Consider the following 23,809-nt stretch of genomic DNA (forward strand, 5'->3'; position numbering starts at 1 on the left):
CTATTCAGTCGGAATAACTTTAAAAGAGAATTACAATATATAGCTTTTTAGATTTTTGGTACATGTGTTAAGAATGGTGTACAAATTGAAATGTCTGTACTCGACCAATACAATCTCAATTATGAAAGAAAAAAATATCTTTTTATCTTTTTTTTCTTCGTCCATTTAAAATGTTTGATTTTTCTTTCTAAATTAGGCTGTGATGTGCCAGTGAAACAGGCAATGTTGGCAAAACAATGTTTGTTACAATAAAATACATTAGACATTTAAATAACCTTAAAAACCAGGTGAAGGGACATAAACCCAGTCAATGGAATCTGGAACGATGTTTTCTGCACAAGCAAGTACAGGCATACCTCTCGTTAAAACTGATGTAAACAGAATGAAACATCAAATCCTACAGAAGGAGCCAAGTGGGGCAGGGGGTGGGGGTTAGGAGGGTGAGGGTAGGGTGGGGGTGAGGTGAAGGGAGGCCAAGGTGGAAGAGGGAAATGACAAAGCAAAACAACACAAACTGAGGTAGCAGGACTTTGCTCAGTGCAGAAAAATTGGCTTATGAATAAAAATTAGACTGTGATATCAAATTAAATTCAGATCATCATGGCAAAAGACACAATACATGCTATTTAGTTTTAGGAAAAAAACACACATTCATTTCCTAAAATCTGCTGCCAATTAATTTGCTGACGGTGTCTACTGGCTCGACTATTTTTTATACAAGGATGCCTATTAAATACTCCATTCTTTTGCCTAAGATAGTGTTAGTTCTCTGTACTTGCCAATGGACACTTTAATTGTGTGTATAAAAAGGAAAATCTTGCCCCATGGGAGTCAGAAAAAGCAAAATAAAATCTAGAGTATGAAACCTCCACAAGCCAGTATGTTCATGTGAAAATTCAGCAGAAATAGACAGTTGCTTTGAACAACAAAAAAATTAGTTAAGTTGAACATCTTCTTTATGTAAAATAGTCAAGACGGGAACATACCGCTAAAGTTCGTGTCTGTGCTATAGACCCAGATCACCAGAGGCATTATGAGCAGCACAAATGGCCAGGAAATCCCATCAGTGCATGCTGACAGTGAGTAGGATTTGGTGGCAGGCTGCACACACCCTTTACCAGGTTCTAGGTAGTTACGGGCCACAAACTTGCGCATCTTATCCATGAGAATCATGGGCAAGGAGATTTTCAGCACCATCAAAGTGCATAAAAGGTATTTCAGAAGTAGAATCAGTATAACTTGTTGAACTATTGATGATGGGACTGAGAAAGAGGAAGTTGGGGAAGTCCACCTTAGGTAACTGTTGAAATCCTTAACCAGCTCACTAGTTGAAATCTGTAATATACCTAACCAGAATCTTTAATGAAAATATTGGCTAAATACTGCTTTTGGGTTTTTTTTGTTTTTCTCTAGTGGGAGAGATCTCTGAGATTTGTCCAGAAACCACTGATTTTTTGTGTCGGGACAAGAAGTGCATTGCATCCCACCTTGTTTGTGATTATAAGCCAGACTGCTCTGATAGGTCTGATGAAGCTCACTGTGGTAAGTTTATCTGTCTGCTGTATGGCAGCCAGTTCAGCAGAGATTTTCCTTTATAAGTAGTGTTAGATATTGGCATTGATGATGGAGAAGAAGTATTATTTTCATGCACTAGAGTAGATTTAGAATAGCCCAAATATTTCCCCAAATTTGTATACAAGTACCAAATACAAATATAAATGGCAGTCCTTTCATATTCTTTACCCCTATACTGAGAACTGCAACAAGTCTATAGAAAATCATTTTACCAAAAAATAATCCCATTCTGTAATTAGGCACACTGTGTGTAGGGTTAGAATTAAAGTTTCTAGGAACTGCAGTAGCAATCTGCCTTTCTTTATTGGTCTTCGTTTGTTTTTTCTATTATTTTTTTCCAAAAAATTGTTAATTTTGTATATGTGGCTGAAAATCAGCACTTTTAATAAATACCAGTTTAGTAATTAATTTTATCAATTACATTGCACTGGAGAAAGAAGACTGGATGGGCCCCATTGGATTTTTATTCAAGCTTTAATTCAAGCAATGTTTTAAAACTTATATAAAAAACTAAGTATATAATTTTAAAATATGAGCAGATATTTAAATTCAAAGGATCTTTATTCCATATATCTTTTTTTTTTTTTTTTTTTTTTTTTTTTTTTTTTTTGAGGCAGAGTCTTGCTGTGTCCCCCAGGCTCAAGTACAGTGGTACGATCTCGGCTCACTGCAAGCTCTGCCTCCCAGGTTCATGCCATTCTCCTGCCTCAGCCTCCCGAGTAGCTGGGACTACAGGTGCCCGCCACCATGCCCGGATAATTTTTTGTATTTTTAGTAGAGATGGGGTTTCACCATGTTAGCCAGGATGGTCTCGATCTCCTGACCTCGTGAACCACCCGCCTCAGCCTCCCAACGTTTTTTGCATATATCTTATTGGGAAAAAAAGGATCTTTTTTCCATATATCTTATCTTTGCTAGAGAATATTGATACCATCCGAGCTACTGTTGCAGTTACCATTTGCTGCCTAACAAGCTACCCCAGAAGTTAGTCGTCTAGGCCACTGTTACATTTTGCTCACAATTTTTTGGGTCAGTAATTCAGGAAGGGCTCTTCTGGGCGGTTTGTCTGTGATGGCCTGAGTCGAACTGATAGGGTGGAGCTTGATAATCACATCCAGGATGACTTCTTCTCTTGATACTCTTTGGTCTCTCTGTCTTACTAGAGATGGTGTCTCATCCTCCAGAGTAGTGCATGTGACTTGGGCTTTACATAACATGGCAGCCACAGGGCGGTAAGCCATTGTACACAAGGCTGGCTTCTACTAGAAAGTGTCCCCTGACCCTCAGGAAAAATAGCAACCGTTACTTTGATTTAGCCTCAGATGTTCCATAATACCATACCTGATTCCTGCTAATGGCCAAGCAAATAACAAAGTCTAGACTAGACTTTCAATGGGAAAACATCACACGTCAAATGTAGAGAAGGTTGTAGGGTGATCTTTTTGGAGACAAACTAACACACAAGCATATTTACATTTTTATTTTATAGCTCAATTTAATTTTTATTTCTTAGAATCTTATACTGATGCTTCCAATGGGCTCATTTTCTATTTAAAATTTTTAATATATTTTTAAACTTTAAAAAGCTGTGGTAAAAAATACATAATAAAAAATTTACCATTTTAACCATTTAAATGTATAATTTAATGGCATTAAGTACATTTGTATTGTGCAACCACTGCCACCATCCATCTCTAGAACTATTTTTATCCAAAAAACTAAAACTGTACTAATTAAAGAATAACCCTCCATTTACCCCTTCCCCTAGACCATGGTAACTACCCTTCTCCTTTCCATCTCTATAAAAGATCTTTCATTTCTCTTCTAGGTACCTCATATAAGTGGAATCACATAGTAGTTTTCTTTTTCTGTGACTGGCTTATGTCACTTACCATAATGTCTTCAATGTTCATTTTTGTATTTTAATTTTAAATGAAAGTATTTTTAAAAAGTCAAAACAATCAACACATCTTAAGACTTTATTACTAATACCAGAGAATTATAGTATTAATTTTATAAAATATCATGTATTTCTTTCATAGTATGTACATTCTCAAATAAAACTTATAGTGCACTGAGTAACATTTTCTAGTGTTATTTCTAGCTTATTTTAAATTCACCGGCCAGGCGTGGTGGCTCACACCTGTAGTCCCAGCACTTTGGGAGGCCGATGTGGGTGAATCACAAGGTCAGGAGTTCAAGACCAGCCTGGCCAATATGGTGAAACCCCGTCTCTACTAAAAATAAAAAATAAAAAAATAGTCAGACCTGGTGGTGGATGCCTGTAATCCCAGCCACTCGGGAGGCTGAGGCAGAGAATTGCTTGAACCTGGGAGGCAGAGGTTGCAGTGAGCCAAGATTGTGCCACTGCACTCCAGCCTGGGCAACAGAGTGAGACTCATCTCAAAAAAAAAAAATTCACGAAAAAAGTGTATTTTTTAAAATACTGAGTGTAAGGAATTAATTTCAATGGAAGTCTCTAAAACGTGTGAAATCACCATTTTCCCCACAAGATGTACTAAGCAGGGCATTTAATAGTCACCCATGAAACAGTAAAAACTTGGACAAATTCAAGCCCATAAACTGCAGTCAGCACTCAGGTGAAAGAGGAGCCCACACATTTAGAGCATTAAGAGGGAGCACAGCTGCATCTGTGAGGAAATACAGAGGAACCACATGATTAAGAGCCTACCTACTGACCCCTGCACTTAGCACCACATGCTGGCTGGATTACACCCCAAATCTTCAACGCCAAAGTGCTTTGCCAACATACCCTCCATCAAACCAAAGGCAAGAAGTCAGCTACAAATGAGGACCCTGAACAAAGCCTAAGTCCTCTGGAAACATCCAGAAAAGAATTCTAATGACTGTACTCAATCTACGCTGAAGTTAAAGGAACATTTGCACACAGAAATCAGAAACAACCAGTGAAAGCACTCTGGCAACTCAAATGGCCAGAGTGTCTTCTGTTCTCCAAAGGACCACACTGGTTCTCCAGCAAGCATTCTTAATCAGGTGAGATGGCTGAAATGGCACACACAGAATTCAGAATATGGGTAGAAACAAATATTGAGATTCAGGACGACATTGAAACCCAATCCAAAGAAGCTAAGAATAGCAATTAAGTTATGCAGGAGCTGACAGACGGAATATCCAGTATAATAAAATAACCTAACTCACCTAATGGAGCTGAAAAGCACACTACAAGAATTTTACGATGTAATCACAAGTATTAGCACCAGAATAGAACAAGTTTAGGAAAAAAATCACAGAGCTTGAAGACTGGCTTACTGAAATAACATAGACAAAAATAAAGAAAAAAGAATAAAAAGGAATGAAAAAATTCTCTGAGAAATATGTGATTATGTTAAGAGGCCAAATCAATGAATCACGGGTATCCCTGAAAGAGACAGGGAGGAAGCAAGCAACTTGAAAAATTGCTTTCAGGATATTGTTAATAAAAACTTCGCCAACCTCACTAAAGAGGACAACATTCAAATTCAGGAAATGAAGAGAACCCCTGCAAGATATTACACATGAAGATCAACCACAAGACACATAATCATGACTTTTTTTTTTTTTTTTTTTTTTTTGGTGAGCTAGAGTCTTGCTCTGTCGCCCAGGCTGGAGAGCAGTGACATAGTCTCAGCTCACTGCAACCTCCACCTCCCAGGTTCAAGCAATTCTCCTGCCTCAGCCTCCTTAGTAGCTGGGATTACAGGTGTCTACCACCACACCCAGCTAATTTATCTATTTTTAGTAGAGATGGGAGTTTGCCATGTTGGCCAGGCTGGTCTCGAACTCCTGATCTCAAGTGATCTGCCTGCCTTGGCCTCCCAAATTGCTGGGATTACAGGTATGATTCACCACACCTGGCCATAATAATCACATTTCCCAAGGTCAAAATGAAAGAGAAAATGTTAAAGGTAGCTAAAAAGAAAGGGCAGGTCACCTACAAAGGGAACCTCATCAGACTAACAGTGAATCTTTCAGCAGTGAATCTTTTGCCCTCCAAGCCAGAAGAAATTGGGGGCCTATATTCAACATTCTAAACACACACACACACACACACACACAACAAAACCAAAAAAACCGCTACAACCAAGAATTTCACATACAGGCAAACTAGACTTCACAAATGAAGGAGAAATAACTGAGACAAGAAAATGCTGAGATAATTCATTATCCGCAAACCTGCCTTACAAGAGCTTCTGAAGACCATCACCAGCCACTACAAAAACACACCTGAGTACACAGACCAGTGACACTATAAGCAACCAGACACACAAGTCTGCATAACAGCCAGCTAATGACATGATGACAGGATTAAATCCATGCATATCATGTTAACCTTGAATATAAATGGGCAAAATGCCCCAATTAGAAGGCGCAGAGTGGCAAGCTAAATAAAGAAGCAAGACCAAGTGGTTGGCTGTCTTCAAGAGACCCATCTCACACTCAGTGACACCCATAGGCTCAAAATAAAGGAAAGGAGAAAAATCTACCAAGCAAATGGAAATCAGAAAAAAGCAGAGATTGCAAACCTCATTTCAGACAAAATAGACTTTAAATCAATAAAGATCAAAAAAGACAATGACAGTAGATATGGTAAAGGATTCAATTCAACAAGAAGACCTAACTATCCTAAATATATATGCACCCAGCACAGGAGTACCCATATTCATAAATCCAGTTTCTAGAGACCTATGAAAAGACTTAGACTCCCAAACAATAATGGTGGAAGACTTCAACACCCCATTGACAGTATTAGACAGATAATTGAGGCAGAAAATTAACAAAGATATTCAGGACCTGAACTCAACACTTGACCAATGAACCTAGTAGACATCTACAGAACACCCCACCCCAAAACCACAGAATATACATTCTTATTGCCAGATGGCACATACTTTATTTTTTTATTTTTTTATTTTTATTTTTATTTTTTTTTTTGAGACGGAGTCTCGCTCTGCCGCCCAGGCTGGAGTGCAGTGGCCGGATCTCAGCTCACTGCAAGCTCCGCCTCCCGGGTTCACGCCATTCTCCTGCCTCAGCCTCCGGAGTAGCTGGGACTACAGGTGCCCACCACCGCGCCCGGCTAGTTTTTTGTATTTTTTAGTAGAGACGGGGTTTCACCGTGTTAGCCAGGATGGTCTCGATCTCCTGACCTCGTGATCCGCCCATCTCGGCCTCCCAAAGTGCTGGGATTACAGGCTTGAGCCACCGCGCCCGGCCGGCACATACTTTAAAATTGACCACGCAGTTGTACATAAAATAATCCTCAGCAAATTCCAAAAAAATGAAATTATACCAACCATCACAGCACAATAAAAATGGACATCAGTGCCAAGAAGATCTCCCAATATAATGTATTTACACAGAAATTAAACAATCTGCTTCTAAATGACTTTTGGGTAAATAATGAAATTAAGGTAGAAATCAGGAAGTTCTTTGAAACTAATGAGAACATGCATGCAACATATCAGAATCTCTGGGACACAACTAAGACAGTGTTAAGAGGGAAATTTATAGCACCAAATGCCCACATCAAAAAGTTGGAAAAATCTCAAATTAATAACCTCAAATAATTTCAAATTAACCATCGCGGTCGTTGATTGGTGGGACATCTGCGTAAAAGTGTGAAAGCCCATGGAAAGGGATGACTAAGGCCAATACAGAGTGAGAAATGTAAGCAAGCAAATATATGTGAATATTTTTAAATTAATAAGGGCAGCCTGGCTGTATGACTGCAAAATAGAAGAAAGGAATTAGAAGAGAATGTGAAATTGAAGGACATGGAAAAATATGTAACTTTGAAGAAAATGAAGCTGTGGAATGTCAATAGCAGTGTTTTGATAAGGAGTTGAGATCATAAACAGAGATTAGCCTTAGGAAAGAGAAAAGTGGCATAGTTTGAGATTGAGAGAATGAAATGTAAGAGAATTTGTCCTGATTGGATAAGTATCTTTAGAGTCAAAGATAAAGTCATATATTAAGCAAGGCGGGACAGAGGGTGCAAGGATGATAACAGAGAATAAAAAGGATGTAGAATTAATATTGTTGGGCTGTATATCAGGGAGTTACTTACACAGAACATTAGTAAAGAATGTGCAGGTGACATCATTCTAAAGACATAATGGCTGTCTTTTATATCCATTGCAAGATTCTGAATTTTTACAGATGTGTTGGCTAAACACCAGCAGAACAGAATGTCTCATTTTTTATCCATATCATATAATAAAAACCTATTCTATATTATATAACACTGGCATGACAAACACAAAAAAGACACACATAGCCCATAAATAAGCATACAAGAAGCAATAGATGATATATAGAATGAATGAAAGGAATGTACATGAATACAAGTGGTTGTAATTTGTAGGGATAAGATGCAATAATGCTTGAGAAGTAAAATGCTAATATTTTATTTAAATAATCTCAGGGATCCAGAAAGTTTTGTATGGAAATATTAAAGCTTTGCTTGCTATATATTTAGTGTCTATTTTTACAGCAAGGCTTTTTTTCTGATTACATTTCTATATGCTAACATTGGTTGTATGTTCAGGAAAAGTTGTGAACGAGAAGAAATTTTAAAAATAACACAAACTTTCTTTCTAAAAAGAAAGGAAAAGTAAATGATGACCTCAGTTGATTCATACTGATTAAATCACCCTGTCATTCTTTCTGTCTGTACAACACAGTCTGGTTTTACTGTGGGTACTCAAAAGTAATAACTGATGTACAAAAAAGAGAAAGAAAAATGAAAGCCTAGATCTGGGTATCATGATGGCACTTTTCACAGGTGACTAGAAATAGATACAGTTATTATCTATTAATTTTTCTCATTGTGAATAATTTAATTTTTAAGGAGTTATCAATCAACACTTTTAGAAGAGAATTTCTTTCTTTTTTAGTGACTAGCTCTGATATGTGATGCTGCAGTGACTGGTATGGTGTCCGAGATAATTTGTGTCCTATATAGTTTACTACTTCTCCCAAAGTGCCTTTTCTTTAGTAAATGACTTTGTGTCACTGATAGGCTATGCTATTCAAACATCGGAATAAGGGAAGGAAGTGAATTAAACATCCAGACAACTGAAGCTGTTTATTTATTTGACCTGAATAATCTTGTATTAGCATAATGTTATGTTCATTGTTCATGTGTAGACACAGTTTTAACTATCATCTATAAATATTTTTCATCAATGCATATAACTCCTTAATGGATAAGTGACAACATTCATACACTGCTTCTAGATCCTTCAATTAAAATATTATCAATGAGTGCAAATGTCTTGATGCTGTAAATATATTTATAAAGAATTAGAATATGCAGATACTAATTTTAAATGATCCCAAATATAGGGTAACAGCAAAGGTGATAGACATTTCCAGAAACTTCCATTAATATTTTTGCTTCCCCAGCACAGTATACAAGCACAACAGGAAGCTGCAATTTTGAAACAAGTTTAGGAAATTGGACCACAGCCTGCAGTCTTACTCAAGACTCTGAGGATGACTTGGACTGGGCCATTGGCAGCAGAATTCCTGCCGAAGCATTAATTCCAGACTCTGATCACACGCCAGGTATGTCTAGTAGCCATCCCCAGACCATGAAATCCACTTATCTGGAAACCTGCTTTAACAATTTGTGTGAATTTCAGTGTGCATTTCTTATGTGTATGTGGGGACAGAGCTCAGTAGATTTTTACGGAAAGAGGGCTAGTCCCTTCTATTGCAAACTCTGAATTACTAAATAGACCCAGAGCTGACACTGCTACAACAAAGAAGCTCACCACTCATATTTTAAGAGATTCACAGATTTTACTCTACCCTAAAGGTGCCATTAAATTCCCCAATTGGGAGAGGGTAGGTGGGTGGCATTCAGATTAATGATTGCAATATCCAAAGATACACAACTGACAATGCTAAAAGTTATCCTGTCGTGACAATGGCCAGTCACAACAATGAAATGGCTGACCACCAGTTTCCTTTCCATCATTTGGAAGTACAGGAGCCAAAGCGTAAAATGCTAAGTGGTGATGGAATGAGTGAGCATCAGCACAGTCTTCACAAGTTTTGCTTTCTGCCGTGTGATTTCAGATTATGCAATCTTTAATGGCTTTACAGTTAATAGACTCAAAGTAGGAGTAAGCTTGTAATCTTATTTACTCTTACGAAGAAGTCCTACTGACTCAGAATTTATCTTAGAAATCTAGCTTTTATTAGGGATTAAAAAAACCTAAGATATTTGTGATGGCTAATTTTATTTGTCAATTTGGAGGTGTTTTGGATAAGATCAACATTTAAATTGATGAGCTTTGAGTAAAGTGGATTGCCCTTCATAATGTGGCCTCCTCCAATCAGCTGAAGGCCTGAATAGAAAAACAAAACAAAACAAAACACCAGCCTATGCAGCAAGAAGGATCCCCAAGAGAATATCTTCAGATTTCATCTGCACCATAGGTTTTCATGGTTTTCCAGCCTGACAGTCCACCCTGCAGATATTGGACTTGGCAGCCTTCATAACTTCATAAGCCAATTCCTTATAATAAATCTCTTTCTAGATGTACAGATATCCTATTGATTCTGTTTCTTAGGAGGACCCTAATCAATACCATATTCTTCAAAACAGTTGAAACATATGCACAGTAGAAAAGAACAAGATTACGTGAAATTTAAGTAACTTTCAAAAGATTGTCCTAGCCATTATATGACTAGGGAAAAGAGCACATTAATTTTATTATTTGTATGTTTCAGGCTGATTGAATGTATCATGCTATTTAATTACAATATGGGTGTTCACTCTTGTTTTAAAGATTTTTCCTTAATTCGTTTTATATGGTGAATCACATGTATTGATTTGCATATGTCGAACCAACCTTGCATCTTAGGAATGAACCCTACTGGATTGTGGTGAATTAACTTTTTGATATGATGCTGGATTTGGTTTGCTAGTATTTTGTTGAGGATTTTTTATGTCTGTGTTTATCAGGGATATTAGCCTGTAGTTTTCTTTTTTCACTGTGGGTTTGCCAGATTTTAGTATCAGGGTAATGCTGGCTTCGTAGAATGAGTTAGGGAGGAATCCCTCCTCCTCAAATTTTTAGAATAGTAGAATTGTCACCAGATCTTCTTTTTATGTCTGGTAGAATTAATCTTTAAATTGAATATTCTAACTCCTTTTGACTTGTCATGTTGTATCTCCCTTTCCTTTCACAAGTTTTTGTTTCCCTTAAAAACATGAAGTTAATGTATACTAGATTATAAGTTGAACAGGATAAAGAATCAAGAAACTAAGGTCAGTAATTGTAAGGATTTAGTATATAACAAAGGTAGATATTTAAAATAGTAGGAAAAAGGTGGATGATACAGGATGGTGCTGGCATATCTGGTTATCCACCTGGAAGGACTTAAAATTAAATCCAAGTTTTATATCATATGCAGCAATACAATCTAGATAAAGGCTTAAATGTAACAAATAAAAACAAGAAAATCCTTGCAAGAAAACAGAGTAAACTGTGTGTAATTTAGAGCAGAATATTTTAAAACCTCCGAAACCCAATTTAGAAAGGATTTTGGCCTCTTTGACATAGAAGTCAACTTTTAAACCTGGAAGTCAGCTTCTAAACCCAATTTAGAAAGCATTTTGGCCTCTTGCACCTAGAAGGACCGACACATAATGACTTATATGAGGATATTTACGTCAGCATTGCTTTTAGCAGAAATAATGGGAAATAAATGAATGCCTATTATATGATCATTTATGTGTTCCTTCCTTCATTCACTTAGCTATTTATCAAATGCCAGGCACTTGGCCAGGTCCTGTGGATGCATCAGTGAATAAAACAGGCATAAATCCCTGTCACAGTAGAGCTTACGTTACAGAAGGAGGAAAAGATAATGGGTAAACATAATAAATAAATAAATTAGATGGCGTATTAGAAGTTAAGGGGAGAAAAGGGAAGGAATAGAGTACATAGGAGTGTGAAAGACAGTAGGTAGGTGTGTGCCTTGGAGTTGGGAGGATGGCCATGTAAATAGGCTGGTCAAATTAGACCCTGCATAGAAATGCCATTCAACAAGAGACCTGAAGGAGCTGTGAGGAAGTGACCTGTGGTTACCTAAGAAAAGAATGTTCCAGAGCTCGTTCAACCTGTGTTTGGAAGGTGTCTCAACCCAGTTGCTAATGACATTTGGGGCAGTCTAATTAATTAGGGGTTTGACCTGTGCAATTGTAAGATGTTTAGCAGCACTTGAGGCCTCTACCAACTAGCTGTCAGAAGCACTCCTCTTTCTAATCATAATAAAGCCAAAATGTCTTTAGAAATTGCCCCTGTTGAGAACCCAGAGAAACAGCCTAGAAGCCAAGGTAACTTGTAAAATCTACAACATGCAATATTATGCTGACACTAAAAAGAATTTAGTCATGTATAGTCGATTTGAAAGGATTTCCAAATGATAGTGTTGAAGGAGTAAAGCGCTATGCAAAACGTTAAGATAAGGTGATCTAGTTTTTCTAAAGCAGACAGCTAGTACCCCCTTATTGTGCATATGTATAAATCTGTGCATAGATATTTCTGTGAATGACTGTAGCCATGGAGGAGAGTATAAAAGGATACATACTTGTTTATTAACATAGATTACTTGAATGGGTGACAGGGTTAAAGTGGAGAAGAGGAAGAAATAAACTCAATATAAAAACAAACAAGGCTGGGCACAGTGGCTCATGCCTGTAATCCCAGCCCTTTGGGAAGGTGAGGCAGGAGGATTGCTTGAGCCCAGCAGTTTGAGACCAGCCTGGGCAACATGGTGAAACCCTATCTCTACAAAAAATAAAAAAGTAGCCAGGTGTGGTGGCATGCCTCTTGTCCCTACTACTCGGGAGGCTGAGGCAGGAGGATGGCTTGAGCCCATGAGGTTGAGGCTGCAGTGTCGTGTTTACTCCATTGCACTCTGGCAAGACTCTGTCTCAAAAAAAAGAACAAAATAAGAAGCAAATAACAGGAATTGTACCTGAAAAGAAAATCCAACATACATGGTGGTAGCACATTTGTGCGCTTGTGAAAAATGTGGTGAATATATTAAGGTTTGCCACTTGAAAGGTCTGAACTGTTGCTTGTCCTTTTAATATTTACCTTTTCTTCAATGTTTCTGTTTATCAATTTTACATTACTAAATAATATAGTTTTTCTAAAATTTTTAGAATATAAATAAGCAGGAAAAACTTTTCTAGTAACCTCAGAGTAATGATAAAGCCATCAATAAGCTTCATGTTTGTTCATACTCCCATTCTTTCTTAATGTATGCATTTTCAAAGAGAAATAGTTTCTAGTTGATTTTGTAATTCTAAAAATATAGTGTAAACAAGGTTATATGTAGTGAAATATCTTGCACAGCATAGTTTTATAGTATTTTACTTTTTGAATATATCAAAATTTACAAAATCTAATTATAAACATTATTTTCTCCATTATAATAAATATCACAACAACGAATTGACATTTAGATGGAACTTTTTTACTTCTGTAATTCCCAAAGTTGAATATATGGGATTTTTTGAGAAAATATGAGAAACAAGCCAATTTTCATTTATTCTGCTTAGATCTAGACAATAACATGTGGACACAAATGCCTGTGAGTTCGTTAGATATTATCTGCCACAATATTCCCTTATGCTAAGACAGTATTTGAAAACTACTAGCATGTCTTCTGCTACAATAATACTAAAGATAAAAAAAACTGCAGGCTCAGTTGAGAACAAGATTAAAGTATAGTCAATAGATATGAGAAAGTTTACATCTGTTGTTCAAAAAGAAAAACGCGAGTGATCAATGGATACCTTTTAATGGAAACATTAAAGACTATTAATAAGAGTATTAATTTTTCTTTTTTGAACTTTTAGAGCTTATGTATGTTCATTAAAGACCACATGCAAATTTTGAATCTGGTTGTTTATGTAATGTTATATATAAGCAATGTTGTCCGCAGATTTTAAAAAAAGCAATAATTCTGACAGAACACTTTATTATCCTCCTTATTAATCACTACTTGAGACAGTATTTTTACAGAGTGCTGACTTCAAAGCAGCCTGATTATATCATTCTTGATACACTAATACGGCTGAGTGAGACTGTTTAGGCATCTTTGAGATAATGGGATGCTGAATAAATTGTAAGGACATTAATTAATTTTGACCTTCTGGGAAAAACAAAATTCTTTATGAGAAGGCCAACAAATTCAATGAGCCTATGATCTATTTCTAAGCATCACAACATAGTTGTTAATTAAAATCGTATTTATGGAGTTTTGCACTTATTGTTATCAAGACAAAGAATTAGATATATAAGGGGGCCATTTTCGATGCCCATCACAGGGCTATTTATGAGCCTTTTTGGAGACATTGGCGAAGCTGGAGAGAGAAACTACAAACATCAATCCACTCTCTGGTCTACACATGAATACTGTTTAGACTTAATGTATACAAGATTGAATGGCAAGAGTGACATTTATGTAGCATGAATTAATGAAGGCGTAAGGCACAAAGCTGCTGCTGTCTCTTTTTTTCCCTTCATAACTTTATGCTCTCTTTAATGATATAATTGGCCATCTCCACAATTAGACTATCAACTCTAGTAAGACAAGTGTCACATGTTTTGCTATTGTTACGTCTCCTCTAGCATTTAAATGTCTGAATTGCACCTGATACTTTTGTAGGTTACTTGGAACTATCCCCTACTGTATTTATTGACAGTGAAGTATTTTGGATTACTTAATGCATTAAGCATTTCCTGAGTGCCTGGTACCATGGAAATGAATGGTGCCTGAGTACCATTCATTGTGTTGGGAACTGAGAATATGAATTAACTAAATGTTTGGTAAGTAACTGAGGAATCAAATATGCTGACTGATATAGCGTACATGCTTACTATCGTGCATTTCTATACTAACCACTCAAGGTCAAAAAATATCCCCAAATAATCTTAGCAAGCTGATGCTCTCATGTATAATAGCAATTTAAGACATACAGTATTCAGTAAATACAACTCAATTTGATATTTGGTTGATAGTGTCCTGCAGGTAACGCAGATGATAACTGTACTTCCTATGGGCAGATAGGACAGACATTATCATTCTGATATCAGAGATGAGGAACACAGATATTAAATGATTTTTATCAACCTGTAAAATGAGTAACAAAGCCAGAGTGGAAACCCTGGTGTATGGATCCTAATCCAAGCCCTTTTCCAGGACATCACTGTAGTGTGTTCCTTCCTTATATATAACTCTACCTGAATCCCCTTAACCTTCATATTCAGGGCCACTAAACCTCGATTTCACTCTAGATTTATATCACCCTGGTCTCTGATCGAGTAGAGGGAGACTCCTATATTCATTTGCTTGGGAAGGCTGGACAGGGATATGGAGTTGGATATAAAAAAGCCAGCCCTCGCTCACATGATTCCCAGACCATTATTCTTAGACCCACTTTGATCTTACTCACATGCACTTAAACACACGCATACACTTAAAGACATACTTGCACACACACTCGTGCACAGACACATACACACACATACAGAAACATATAATGACTCTATTGTAACACATATTTTAAAGATTAAACTGTTGGACAAGAAATTTTTGAAGCATTCCAGGAAAAAGAAGGAGAAGATGGGGGAGGAGCTGGGTGGGGAGAAAAGAAGGAGAAAGAGGCAGAGGAGGAGGAATAGGGAGAGGAACAGGAATAGGAGGAGGAACAGGAAAAAGGCAAATGGGATCAGAGTGAATGGAGGAAGAACATCAGAAATGCTAAGTTAAGGAAAAATAGTTCACTCTAGGTCTTCCCAAAGAAGCTACACATATATACAGATATCCTAACATCCAAGGACTGAATTGTGCCGCCTTCCTCCAGAATTCATATGTTGAAGTGCTAATCCTAGTGTGACTATTTGGAGATAAACTATCTTTAAATAGGTAATTAAGGTTAAATGGGGTCATAAGAGTCCTAATTCAATAGGACGGTTGTCCTCATAAAATGAAGGAGAAACACCAGGAAGTACAGAAGAAAAGCCAGGTAAGGACACAGAGAGAAGACAGTCATTGCAAGCCAAGGAAAGAGCCTCATGAGAAATCAAATCTCTGGGCACCTTGGTCTTGGACTTCCAGCCTTCAGAACTGTGAGGAAATAAATTTCTGTCATTTAAGTCACTAAGCCTCTGGCATTTTGTTGTGGCAGCGCTAGCAAACCAATAAAAATGCTAAGAAAGGTTGCGAAGAACTCTGCAGGGGAGCTCACTCAGACCACTTGGAGGAATTGTGAAGTTGGCCCCGCTTCTCAAGTTTCCCACCAATGATCACTGCTTCCAAACACAACCGCTCGCATAAATTGCTTTTCTTCTCAGGATTAAGTCAGGGAAGGGCAGTCTAAAGAAATTTGGACATCTGCCTGTTGAAAGATAATCATGAGATAATTATAGCCTGAAAATTAGTCAATGTCATAGTTGGGGTTACACAGGATCATCACAATAGGGAGTGGTTTTGAACCTTGGCTGCATATTCAAATCATCTAGGGACTTAATGAAAGTACTAATAGCTGGGTCCCACCCACAAAGATTCTGATTTAATTGGTCTATGCTGTAGGCTGAGCATGAAGATTTTTAAGAATTCCGCATGGGATTCTAGTGTGTGGTGAAGGATGAGAACGCCTGCCCTACAGGGAAGCGTGCTTGCCTGCATGCTCAACCTACATCCAAAGCACCTGCTGTTCATCCCCCATTCAAAGAAGTCTGTTGGGAAAACAGTTATTTATTTTGACTATTGAAATCCATTATTGTGTCCTAAGCAACAAAGACTTTCATTGATGAGCTTAAATAAACAACCAAGAATCACCACACATTTGAAGACAACTAATGTCATGAAAGAGAAAGTAGAGGATGTGAAAAGAACAGTTATCCCTGGAAGAAATAGAGCTCAGCACAATGGACAAAAATCATATTGCTCATTGCTCTTTAGAGAACTGTCACTGGGTTTATTATCCAGATATATGAGCCCAATCTCATTCAACTTCTTGTGTACTTAGGATGAAAACTATCAATCAGATGCACCTGTAGAAGGCATTGATTTGGAAGTCAGCATCAATCATACTTATCTAATGACACCAGTGTACCATACAAGTGCAACCATTTTTATCATGATATTTAAATATTGGTGATATATATATCACCTATATATATGTATTCCCATATATACATGTATATTCCAATGCAAATGTGTGTATATATTTAAGTAAATATTAACATAAAATATATTTTCTGTTGGTTAGATATTATAAGTGTTGTTAACTGTAATATGCTACTAATAAGAAGTCATTATCTGATAAAAATATATACTGAAGTATTTAAAGATGGTACAATTTGATACCAGGCTTGCTTTCAAATAATTTTGTAGTATTGAAAATGTGGGTGGAAATAGAGACAAAGCAAGATGGACCATGTATATTAGGCCATCCTTGCATTGCTATAAAGAAGTACCTGAGACGGGGTAATTGATAAAGAGATTTAGTTGACTCATAGTTCTACAGCCTTTACAGGAAGAATAGTGCCAACACCTGCTTGGCTTCTGGGAAGGCCTCAGGAAGCTTGCAATTATGGCAGATGGTGAAGGGGGAGCAGGCACATTGCATGGTGAAAGCAGGAGCAAGAGAGAGAGTGGTGGGGAGAGGAGGTGCCACACACTTTTAAATGACCAGATCTCCAGAGAACTCACAAAGAGAGCACTGAGCCATGAGAGAGGATTCTTCCGCCATGATCCAGTCACCTCTCACCAGGCCCCAACTCCAGCAATGGGGATTTCAGTTAAGCATGAGATTTAGGCAGGAACCAATATCCAAATGATCTTACCATGGGTTGAAGATGGTTAAAGCTGGGTTTTGGGTAGGTAGGAGTTCATTAGTCTATTATTTCTACTTTGGTATAAATGTAAAAATTTTCAAAATAAAGGTGTTTAGAAAAATGGTTCCCACAAAGTATGAATGCGATCAAATGTAGTGAAAAAACCTAACAATATGAAACCTAGTGTGGAATTAGAACTGATTATTTAGAAAATATCAGGGGAGTTGTACACCAGATAGAAGACAAGAAATAATAGTATCTCTTCACTAGGTTTTCAAGTTGTATTGAAACATAACAAAGAATGTGATACATAAATTCTTCTTTAATTTAATATGATTTTTAAACAATACATTGGAATTTATTGTGATGCCAATTCGGAACAAATTTCTGTTTAATACTGGTTAGTGTTTGGATACTCAAGAGGAGTTAACTACTATGAATAGTCATGATAACAATAAATCCTGAGAGTGTTAAAGTGAAACATCTGGGATTTCTGTGATGCTTCAGTCACCACATTGAAAACGTATGTGAATAAATGGAGGCGTTTTCACAGGTGGGTGACACAAAAGTAAAATAATGTACATTGGCATGATTAAAAAAATGTTTCTTCAATCATTCATTCATCCAAGAAATATTTCTTGAAGTCCATTTTTTGAGGCACTCTTCTAGGTACTTGAAATATCTGTTGAATAAATCAGAGAAGAATCTCTGCCATCATGTGGCTGACATTGTAGCAAAGGGGGAAAGAAAGTCAATATGAAGCATTATCAATCACATATTTATATAGTTTGTTGGTTGTTGATAAGTGCTATAGGAAACAAAAGAAAAGTAGGAGTTTCTGGATGATAGTGAGGGAAGAAGAGTGAGTTAAATAAGATGTTACATGTAACTACTGCAATAAAGATGCTTTCATTAGTGTTTTTAGTTTTCCAAAGAGTTGTGGATGGATGGATGGATGTGTGATGTATGCTGAATAAACAAAACAGTTTTTTTCAAACACAATGAGAAATTTCAGAATGATTTATAGGAAGAGAACTAACATTTATTAAATGTTTCCTGAGAGTCAGAAACTGTGAGAAAAAGAATTTATATATGTTGTCACATTTAGTATTTTTAAAACACTGTGATGTAAAACATATTATTTTTTTAGAAAGGTTAAAAACCTTTACCATGTTACATGGATGACTGAGCAGGTAGATTGTAATACCAGATTTTCTGACTCAAAACACTTTCTTCTGAACCTACACCGTCCAATGTGATAGCAGATAGTTACATGGAACTATTGAGCCCTTGAAATGTGGCCAGTAAAAATTGAGATGTGCTCTATGTGTAAATTACAAACTGGATTTCAAATATGTGGTAACAAACGAAGAATATAAAATATTGTACTAGTAAGTTGTACATTGAGTATATGTTAAAATTATAACATTTTGGATATATTAGATTAAATAAATTATGACTACAAACTTACCTTTTTTACTTCATAAAATGTGGCTACTAAATATGCTAAAACTACATATGTGGCTCACATTGTTTTCATTGGCAACCCTGTTTAATACTACACTGCATAGGTAAAGAAGGCTTTCTTGTCTACCGAGTGAATGAAACACTGGAATTGACTAGAGAACTATTGAAAAAAGCTGTCCCTATATAACTTTGAAGATGAGTAGTCTTTTACTTATAAATTTACACACTTGCAGCAAGAAGTGGCAAAGATGGTCTATTTGACATCCAATTCACTTTAAGCCAAAAGTACTTTGGAGAAAAACAGAACAATGAAAAGCAAAGTGGTATAATTGTAACAATTTAGCCTAGTCTATTATCTTTATATTACATTATCTATATTAACAAAGTGTATCCTAATAATTAAACATTATTAAAAGAAGAATGTTAGACAAATTATATTTAGCAGAGTTGATTTGCACAATGAATAATTCATGAATTGGGCAGCACTCAGAACCAAAAGTGGTTCAGAGAGCTCCACCTTTCAGTGTGAGCAACAAGCTTTTATGAGCCAAAAACAGAAGCAAAGTAGGGAAATCATCTGATTGACTAGAGCTAGGCACCTGCCTCATTTGGGCATGGTGTGATGAGTTGGCTGCGACTCATTGGCTGAAATTTGTCTGTTATACTCCTAAATTTAGTTTTGGTTTATTTCTGTACTAGTTAGGTTGCAGTTGGTTATCTAGGAACTCAAAGTACAAAGAAGACTTCAGGGCAATGGCCTCTTGCTTATTTACTTTGACAATTCCCTTTTGTGGTCAGCCTCTCAATCTTGAGAGATTGATGCAAACCTTGGGCACTGATGCTACTGTTTATCACCATCATAGTGGACATTTTTGGTCTCAGTATAGAACTCACTAGGTACAACATCGAGTCAGCTAAATGATTATGTTCTCTTTGTGCTTTTGTGGTTCTAACCAAAGTAAGACCGTTTGATACACAGTGAATGGCTACACACAAGCATTTAAGGCTCTTGAGAGAATACAGTGTACCTGGGAGACTACTATGATGACTATCAGAAGAATAATACCAAGACACTGAAGTTTACTCCATAGCAGGAGCCCTGTAAATCAAATGAACTAAAATCACATAAATCAAAAAATAAACCAGAAGAGAAATCTGCTTGTTTTAACCAAATAGCTTGTTTGTTGAATTCTTGCAAATTAGTTTCTATACCAGATGTATGTATCCATGTGCAGCAAGAGGTGTTAGCTATTGCAGATACTCCCTGCTGTTCAGCCAACAGGTAGTCCAAAGCAATCTTGCTATCTAAAACAACCTTATCAAGAGAACTTAAAGAAATGTACTAGGCAGTCATAGTGTTTGCAGTATAGTCAGCTCTATCAGTTAATATTTGAGACTGATATTTCTAACCATAACTTTATTATATTTATGCCCAGCCAGGAAAGGAGTGTTCTACCCAAAGATGCTCATTTACAGCTATTAACACCTGCTAGAAAAATCGTATTTATTTTACAGTGAAAAATGAAATGTATAGATCAATTATCAGTTTCCAATTGATTGTGGAGTGAGTGGTGCCATTAAAATCCTTAACCCAGATTAGCCACTTTTTGAGACATGGAATTTCTATGCATATGGCTGATTGTTAAATTCTCTACAAATAAAAATATATCTTCAAGGGCCACAGCCACAGTTCCCTTTAAGATGTCTTGTGATTTAAGGGTCACTAGTAGGAAAGCACTAGTAAAATTTATCCAGGACTTTATTATCAAATCATTGCATGGTTAGAGGCCATCAACAATTAGGGTATATATTTGTCTACAAAATGTCAAACTATCTTTTGTTGTTCTTATTTAATTTCTGGCAGAATTAACTGCAAAACCCTCACTATATGTTTTGGCTACTGGTAGCTTTAAACAAGGAATATGAATATGTGAATCTAAAAGTTTAACCCTATAGAAGAACCAAATCTACAATATGCGAAAATGGTCACATTTGGAATATCAGTAAATTTTGTTTTAGTGTGAAATGGAGGATCTCTAAGATCATGTAGGGATACTGGTTTAACATGACATAGTCAACATGCAGTTAGGTTTTCTACAGAAGTTATCAACTGTGAAATCTGGATTTTGGCATTATCTTACCATTTGTAAACAGAAAAGAAACACAGAGAAAAAATAAAAAAGACAAAGTTTTCTTTTTTTTTAATTTTTTTTATTATTTATTATTTATTTATTTATTTATTATTATACTTTAAGTTGTAGGGTACATGTGCATAACGTGCAGGTTTGTTACATATGTATACTTGTGCCATGTTGGTGTGCTGCACCCATCAACTCATCATTTACGTCAGGTTTATGGAAAACAGTATGGCGATTCCTCAAGGATCTAGAACTAGATTTACCATATGACCCAGCCATCCCATTACTGGGTATATACCCAAAGGATTATAAATTATGCTGCTATAAAGACACATGCACACGTATGTTTATTGCAGCACTATTCACAATAGCAAAGACTTGGGAAAAAGACAAAGTTTTCATAATGAGAGTGGGGAGAAGTTTTGATCCTTGTTTTGGGAAAATTGGCCACATCTAGGATGTCATCTTCTTCTGAAGAGAAATCTCTTTGGTCAGTTTTGCCTTGAGGTCTCCAGAAGTGCAGTCTTGGAGGAGTCCTCTTGAGTTGAGAGATGTGGAGCCGAGACTGAAGGTTATAAAGTTTTGCTGCAGTATGACTGCTTAAAAGAGCTTGGTATCATTCCTTCCAGTGGGGCTCAGGGGCAGTCTTTCCCTGGTGTCATTTCCAATAGACCCATTCTCTGTGTCCTGGATCATGAAAAATTTGGTTATCATCAGTTGGTGGGTCACAGAGGGCTTTTTTTTTTTTACATGGTAAACATATACTCTGGCATAACACATTAAAGCTTGGCAATATTTAGTCATTTATAAGAACGGGAGGTACAGACAGCTCTATTATTATGGGTAAAGGCCTTCCAGTGACTATTTTACAAGATTTCATAATTGGTGTTTTCCAGGGGGAGTGGATCTTATTTCCATCAAGGACAGCAGTAATACATTTGCCCAAGGCAATCCAGTCTATTCAGTTAGTTTTGCATAATGCCATTGTGTTTGTGATATCTTATTTAACTGTTTGATGATCTGCCCATTGAAATGAGTGCCTCCATCACTGGAAATACAGGAATACCCCATAAAAGAAAAACATTTATAATGATCTCTTAGTTACTGTCATAGCATTGACTTTCCCATACAGGAAAGCTTCTGTCCAACCAGGAAACATACAAACTACAAGAACACATTGATATCCCTTCAATGGGATAGGTGGCAATTGAGTGAAATCCATTTGTAAAAGTTTAAATGGTTTATTGGTAGAAATGTAACACCTAAAGAGTTGATTGTGTTCCCAGAATTATGGGTTTGACAAACCAAAAAATGCTTACAAATCATTTTAGCAATTTTAGGCTAGTCACTCCGATTTTTTTTTCATAATTTAAGACATTTTGAAATTTCCATAATGATTCGTGGAGTGCATAGTTTTAAATAATGGAAGATTTAAGGACTCAGGAAGGACCAAGTAGTCATCTGGGTCCTTCATGGGTGTACAATTAACATTGAATTTACTTGTAAATAACACCTTTGTTTCTTCATTTCAGGTATATAGCACTGTTTATTAAATAGGTTGTCATAGATAATTTGACTTGGGTCAATCTTACTGTGTTCACTTAAATTGCATATATGATATGGTTTGTATGTTTGTCCCCTCCAAATCTCATGTTAAAATGTAATCCCCAGTGTTGGAGATGGAACCTAGTGAGAGCTGTTTGGGTCATGAGGATGGATTCCTCATGAATGGCATGGTGCTCCGCCTCTGGTAATGAGTCCATATGAGAGCTCATTGGTAAAAATGTATCTGGGACCTCCCCCTTCACTCTCTTGCTTCCTTTCTCACTATGTGATACAGCAGGTCCCCTTTCTCCTTCTGTCATGACTATAAGCTTCCTGAGGCCTCACCAGAAGCCAAACAGATACTGGTGCCATGCTTATACAGCCTGCAGAACCATGAGTCAAATAAATCTTTTTTTTTTTTTAAATAAATTGTCCAACCTAAGGTACTCATTTATAGCAATGCAAAATTAACACAGTATCTTAACAATTTCAGTATTGGCTGACTTACCACGAAAATCTGCAACAATATTTCCTTGGCATTCAAATTAATTCTTCTTCTACTTGATGTTGGGTTAGCAATTTAGGTGCCAATCAGTTTCTACATTAAAATTCTGGGAATTCTTATCTAGTCAAATAGTGGGATCTTACAGTTATCAGAAACCTGTTATATTACATGATATGTTATTAATATGTGTTTAGTATCACATTAATAAGGTTTAGTATCACTTATTTGACAGTGTTTCCCATGCCATTTAACATGTTAGATAAGCCTAATTAGTTTTACACCTCTCTTTAAATAAAGAGAAAGAAAGAAAAAAATTATTTTGAGATAATTCTATGGCCTGTGGGAAAACTCCCTAAGTTAGTTCAAAGTCAAAAGATCCTAATTTAGACTTTGATTTTGGGAAGTCGTGAAAAATAAGAGGTTTTAAATACTTGATTAAAATAGGATTACGTGGCACTGTGAAACAATGCTTACTCATTTAGCTAGAGTAATAATTAAAATATTTAAAGACAAATGCAGAAAGGTACATAGTTATAGGAAAGAAAAACCTTAGTTCATTTAGTAAACAGAACTCACTTTTCTTAAGAAATGAAAGATCCTTTACAGACTGCATGAAGCATTGGAAATTATCTTGATAAAATACAGAATATTTGTTTCCTAGATCAATTATCTAAAAGGAAAGC

At 36.4% G+C, this 23,809-nt stretch overlaps 1 protein-coding gene across 1 annotated transcript in view; it reads left to right on the top strand.

Annotated features, from left to right (window-relative positions):
- MALRD1 (MAM and LDL receptor class A domain containing 1) overlaps positions 1 to 23,809 on the top strand; it is a 673,535-nt gene that overhangs the window by 446,978 nt on the left and 202,748 nt on the right. The window contains exons 31-32 of the mRNA XM_074000837.1: positions 1,414 to 1,542; positions 9,004 to 9,165. Of these exons, the coding sequence (XP_073856938.1) occupies positions 1,414 to 1,542; positions 9,004 to 9,165 (291 nt within the window). The remainder of the gene's footprint in view (positions 1 to 1,413; positions 1,543 to 9,003; positions 9,166 to 23,809) is intronic.

Source organism: Macaca fascicularis, chromosome 9, assembly GCF_037993035.2.
Source record: "Macaca fascicularis isolate 582-1 chromosome 9, T2T-MFA8v1.1".
Lineage (NCBI taxonomy): Eukaryota > Metazoa > Chordata > Mammalia > Primates > Cercopithecidae > Macaca > Macaca fascicularis.